Source organism: Schistocerca cancellata, chromosome 7 (assembly GCF_023864275.1).
Source record: "Schistocerca cancellata isolate TAMUIC-IGC-003103 chromosome 7, iqSchCanc2.1, whole genome shotgun sequence".
NCBI lineage: Eukaryota > Metazoa > Arthropoda > Insecta > Orthoptera > Acrididae > Schistocerca > Schistocerca cancellata.
Genome location: NC_064632.1, coordinates 236843012 through 236849011, shown reverse-complemented (window position 1 = coordinate 236849011; position 6000 = coordinate 236843012). Strand labels below are relative to the sequence as shown.

Here is a 6000-nt window from a genome sequence, read left to right as displayed (position 1 = left end):
TTTCTGCTGTACTGAGAATAAGCTCGCATAAGAATGAAATTTTGATCAGTGTATCCCACATGGATGGGAATACTGGCGGTGTCAGTTGATAGCGTTTATGGTGTACCACTTCACATTCATGTCAGTGTATTTTGTCTCATGGTACCATTAAGTAAACTTTTTAGACTCACAAGTACGAGCTTTGCCGCAAAGACGCCGTGTGTGTGTGTGTGCGCAGGCGTGCCGGCGAGCGGCGGCTCTGGCTCGTCGGGTGCGCTGCAGGACGGCGGAGGTGGAGGCGGCGACGGGTCCGGGGGCGGCGCGTCGCCCGTGGGCGTCGGCGCCGGCGCGGGGGCGGCAGCAGCCGCCTTCTCCGCGGCCGCGTGGGCGGCCATGCCGGACTCGTCCAGCGGTCAGTACCACCTGTGTCCTCAACTTCCGCTGTGTGTAACTGTCGAGTTTGATATTAACGTCCATCAGTTAGAGATCAGAAATAGGGTAATTCGAATAAAAGCATTAGCGACGGAAGATGGTAAAAAAAGGACGCCGCTCGCATGGAAGTACTGGGCGGAGGTGGGCAAACCGAGGACCGGTTTTAGGCCATGTGGGGGCTGTAATACTGATGAGCTGTGGGGCCTCAATTCAGTAATATGCTCTGAATTTTTTTTTTTAATGAATTGTTTTACTTCCATGTAATCCGTGAACTAACGTCTAATAAAATTGTATTCCACAAATGTAGTCACTAACATATTTTACGTCCCTCAATTTCTGAATAATTATCAGACTTAGACATTGAGTCTCAGTGTGTGGGTGGGAATTATTGGCGATCGCCTCGTGGGACCAGTCATCCTACCATATCACTTCACAGGCGAGGCGTATCTGCTCTTTCTGCGGGGGACCCTGCCTCCACTGATGGAACACGTGCTTTTGGTGGTACGAAGGGTAATCTGGCTACTATATGATGGTGCTCCAGCTCTCTTCTGCATGTCCGCGCAGAGATATCGTGATAATATCTACGCCGCCCACACATTGCAGCTGAACCTTTGCTGATGTTTCACTGCCACCATACCACTAAAACAGTAGTGCAGACAGAACGTTCCCACTTGCCTGGTGACCTCTGTTGTTCCTTATCCTCTTATCCTGAAGATCGTACACATTTGATGAAAAGGGAGTCAAGACAGAATAATGAAGTTTTATAGGAAAATGTTGTGACTCATGTGAGAGCATACCATACTCTTGAGTCAGTTTGTCCACTGGAGATCAGCCACGTTACATAAAGACGAATCTCGAGCTAAAAAGAGTAATTAAAAATTTGTTCAGCAGGATAGAAAAACACGAAGGGGTGAGTGAGTTCATGTGCTGAAAGGAGGTAAAGTCGCTCTGCATCCTTAAAATACAGACAAGAAAAAACAGAACGTAAGAGTGAACAAGTGAATTGTCTTTTTTTTAGCATCTATCAGTAACGTCCCCCATAACCAGTTCCTTAAAGAATCGAATTCCCATGCGTAAAACAGCTTCAAATTTGTGACTACTTTACAAATGAGTTACTGTGTTGTAAACATCCTAAGACAAAAAGAACGACGCTTCACGAAAGAATTATCCGAATTGAATGGAAATCGCTATCGGTAGATATGATGTACACGTACAGATAAAAAAAAAGATTATAATTTCAGAAAAATTGGATGATTTTTTTTTCAAGAGAAAGAACTTAACAAATTGGGCAAGTCAATAACGCATTGGTCCATCTCTGGCTCTCATGCAACATTATTCGGCTTGGCATTGATTGACAGAGTTGTTGGATGTCCTCCTAAGGGATATCGCGCCACATGGACATAAAATGGACATAAGATGGTTGGAGGGCCCATCCCATAATGCTTGTCCTCAATTGGGGAGAGATCCGGCGACTTTGCAGGCCAAGGCAGGGTTTTGCAAGTATAAAGACAAGCAATACGAACTCTCGCCGTGGGCGGGCGGGCATTATCTTGCTGAAATATAAGCCCAGGATACCTTGCAATGAAGGGCAACAAAACGGGGTATAGAATACCGTCGACCTACCGCTGTGCTGTAAGGGTGCCGCGGTTAACAACCAAAGGGATCCTGCTGTGAAAAGAACTGGCATCCCAGACCCTCACTCCTGTTTGCTGGGACTTATGGCGGGTGACAGTCAGGTTGGTATGCCGCCACTGTCTAGGGCGCCTCCAGAAGCTTCTTCGCTGGCCATCGGGGCTCAGTTCCAAGCGGGTCTCTTCAATGAAGACAATTCTACTGTAGTCGGTGATATTCCAGGCCAAAGACGTTTCTGGAGACACCCCGAGCAATGTGGGATACCAATCTGGCTGTCGGCCGCCATACGTCCGACAACCATGAGTGATGGTCTGAGGTGCCATTTCATTTCATAGCAGGACCTCTTTGATTGTCAACCGCGGCACCCTTATAGCACAGCGATTCATCAACGATATTTTACGTCCCATTTCGTTGCCCTTCATGACGAGCCATCCTGGGCTTATGTTTCAGCAAGATAATGCCGTCCCGCACACGGCAAGAGTTCTACTGCTTGCCTTCGTTCTTGCCAAATCCTTACTTGGCCAGCAAGGTCGCCGGATCTCTCTCCCCCGATCGAGAACGTTTGGAGCATTATGGGCAGGGCCCTCCAAACAGCTTGGGATTTTGACAATGTGACGCGTCAATTGGACAGAATTTGGCACGACATCCATCAGGAGGAAATCAAACAACTTTGTAAATCAATGCCAGGTCGAATAACTGCTTGCATAAGCACCAGAGGTGAACCAACACCTCTGACTTGCTCAATTTGTGAAGCTATCTTGAATTAATCTTCCAATTTTTCGTAAATGGTAATCATTTGTTTGTCTGTGCATATTCATCACATCTACTGATTTCCATCCCATTTGAATATTTGTGTGATGGTGCGTCGTTTTTTGTTTGTGACATCATATCTCCTGAACTATATGTCGTACAATGATGTAATTTTACATTCAGTGGTATATGTGGATACCGTCTGTAAAATCTGTTAGTATTAGAGAAGTGATAAATTAAAACATTGTGCCTGATGCTGAAGTTTTATCGCATGAACAGTGAAAATGTAGTAAGCAATAAACTTTGTTGCTTTCATAATTTTGTGCCGTGTCAGTGATAAAAATTTTGGAATGATTTTAAATCACCTACAAAGTTTGTTGGAAGTGGCAAAGTGCTGTCATTCTCAAATACTGGTCGTATTGCATTGTGGGGAACTTCTATGTCGTAATTGAAATTACCTAAGATATATAAAGTTTCTCATTTTAATACTTGTATTATTGTGTTGAACTTTAAAATAAAATTGTACTTTTTAATAAGTAGCTTACAACAGAAGTTACATTTTTAAATTTGGTCAATAATTAGACAAAATACTGCAAAAATCAAATTTTTGTTCCCCCTGGAAGCTGTTAGACTAGGACTGAATGACCATTTCAGCTAATTAGTAATATTTGTGTTCCTGAAGTTAACTGTAAAAAACCACAAACTATATACCTCTCAGTCTTATGCTTTGTGATGTTTTTTTGCATTTGTGGCTATGATTTAAACAAACATTGTGAATTTTGCTCATTAAAATTTTATCATCACTATTATTTCTGTACAATAGTTTTGTGCAAAACAAAATAAGAGAAATATGCCTGTAGAGGCAAATGAGTATAAACAGAAGATTATAACATCAGTTTTTGTATTGTCATGGTTTAATGCCATTTGGCTATTAATTATGAACTTTGACAGTCGAAAAATGTTAGTAGAATCCTCGGACAAAAAGTTTTGGAAAGTATTTCCACACAGTGATAACTCATTCTAAATATTTTCTCTGTTCACAGTTGTCAAGAGTGAAGGTCGCAGCCCGGGTCTGACTGAAACTTCATCACTGGGTCAAGATAGTCTATATTCTGACTCACTAACTGCCGCGTACAACACTTCGGATTCACAACATGCCTATGCTTCACCAACTCAGCAGTACTACACAAGGTAATTTCAGGGATGCCATGTCCAAAAGAAACCCATTATGGGCAACCAGATAGTACATAGTAATTTTTATTGACATACACAACACCAATTTCTTTCAAAATTATTCATGTGAAAATCAGTTCATTCCGTCCTCTATTAGAAAGAATAGTAAGTTTTGGAAGTTAGTAGTCACATTAAACATACAAATAATTAAATTGTTTTATTTGTACCTAATCTTAGATTACTGAAATTACTTTTTGTGGCAAATAAGCATTCAGTTTAGGAGCATTGAGCAATATATGCAGATGGAAAAGCATTGGCACACCAAGAAGGAATTACGTGACATAATCAAAAGTTGGTAAGCTTGTTTCCACATCTGAAAGATGATGTCTAATCAGATTTCATGCCAGTCACAAAAGAGTGGTGCTAGTAGTGCCACTGTGATGATGCAAATCAGATTTGGTTTAAATAAATCCTGTAACGTTCATGAGTGTTAGTTACCTTTCAGATTGGATGTGACAAGTTGATATCAGTCAAGAATGTCTTTAAGGTGATGAAGACACCATTATCATCACTTCATTGTATTTGAAAGGGGTCATGTAACAGGTCTACGAGAAGCTGGATATTCCTTCTGTGATACTGCAGAAAGACTTGGTAAGAATGTAGCCACTGTACATGGTTGCTGGCAGCAGCGGTCATGAGAATGTACAATTGCAAGATGACAGAGCACTGTGCGAACAAGGCCCCTGAAGTAGATGATACTCCATCAGAACTTTTGAGATCTTTGGAAGAGCTATTGACAAAGTACTTCATCTGGTGTACAAGATCTATAAAACAGATGAAATACCCTGAGACTTCAGAACAAATGTAAATTTTTCAATTGCAAAAGAGGCAGTTACTAACTGGTGTGAATACTACCAAACCATGAGTTTAATAAGTCATGGTTGCAAAACATTCACACAAATTATCTACAGAAGAATGGAAAAACCTCATGACTGCAGGGAAGATCAGCTTGGGTTTCAGAGAAATGTAGGAACATGCAAGACAGTACTTACACCAAGTCTTATGTTAAAAGATAGGTTAAAGAAAGATAGACCTACACTTATAGCAGATGTAGATTTAGAGAAAACTTTGACAATATTGAGTGGACTGCTCTATTTGAAATTTTGAAAGTAGCAGGGACAAAACACAGTGAGCAAAAGTGTTCCAAACGTACACAGAAATCAGATAGCAGATAGAGGAGTCGATGGCAATGAAAGGGAAGCCATAGTTGAGAATTGAGTGAAACAAAGTTTCAGCCTATCCCTGATGTTATTCAATATGTACACTGAGTAAGCTGTGAAGGAATCTGAGGAGAAATTGGAAAGGATTTGAAGTTCAGGGGGAAGGAAAAAATCTTAGCGATTTACCAACAACATTGTAGTTCTGTTAGAGATGGCAAAAAGGGCTTGGAGGAGCAGTTGAACTGAATGGATAGTGTCATGAAAAGAGATTGTAAGATGAACATCAGCAAAAATAAAACAAGGGCTGTAATCGAATTATATTAGGCAATAATGAGGAAATTAGATTAGGAAATGAAACACTAAAAGTAGTAGATGAGTTTCGCTATTTGGACAGCAAAATGTCTGGCAATGGTCAAAGTAGAGAGGATATGAAAGGCGGACTGGAAATAGCAAAAAAACCATTTCTCAAAAAGAAGAATTTGTTAACATCTAATATAAATTTTTAAGTATTAGGCAGTCTATCCAGGAGGTAATTGTCTGAGTGTAACCTTGTATGGAAATTAAATTTGGACAATAAACAGTTCAGACAAGAAGAGAATAGAAGCTTTTGCAATGTTGAAGATTAGGTGGGTAGATCAAATAAAAAATTACAAGGCATTGAATCAAATTGGTGGAAAAAAATTGTGGCACAACTTAACTAAGAGAATGGATCAGTTGATAGCAGACATCTTGAGGCGTCAAGGAACTGTCAGTTTGGTAATGGGGTTAGGTGTGGGTGTGGGGAGTAAAAATTGTAGAGGAAGACCAAACCTTG

At 40.8% G+C, this 6000-nt stretch overlaps 1 protein-coding gene across 1 annotated transcript in view; it reads left to right on the top strand.

The window, feature by feature from the left end:
• The first annotated feature begins 302 nt into the window (after positions 1-302).
• Positions 303-6000, top strand: part of LOC126091887 (eyes absent homolog 2) — a 43854-nt gene continuing 38156 nt past the window's right edge. The window contains exons 1-2 of the mRNA XM_049907182.1: positions 303-391; positions 3837-3984. Of these exons, the coding sequence (XP_049763139.1) occupies positions 373-391; positions 3837-3984 (167 nt within the window). The 5' untranslated portion in view covers positions 303-372. The remainder of the gene's footprint in view (positions 392-3836; positions 3985-6000) is intronic.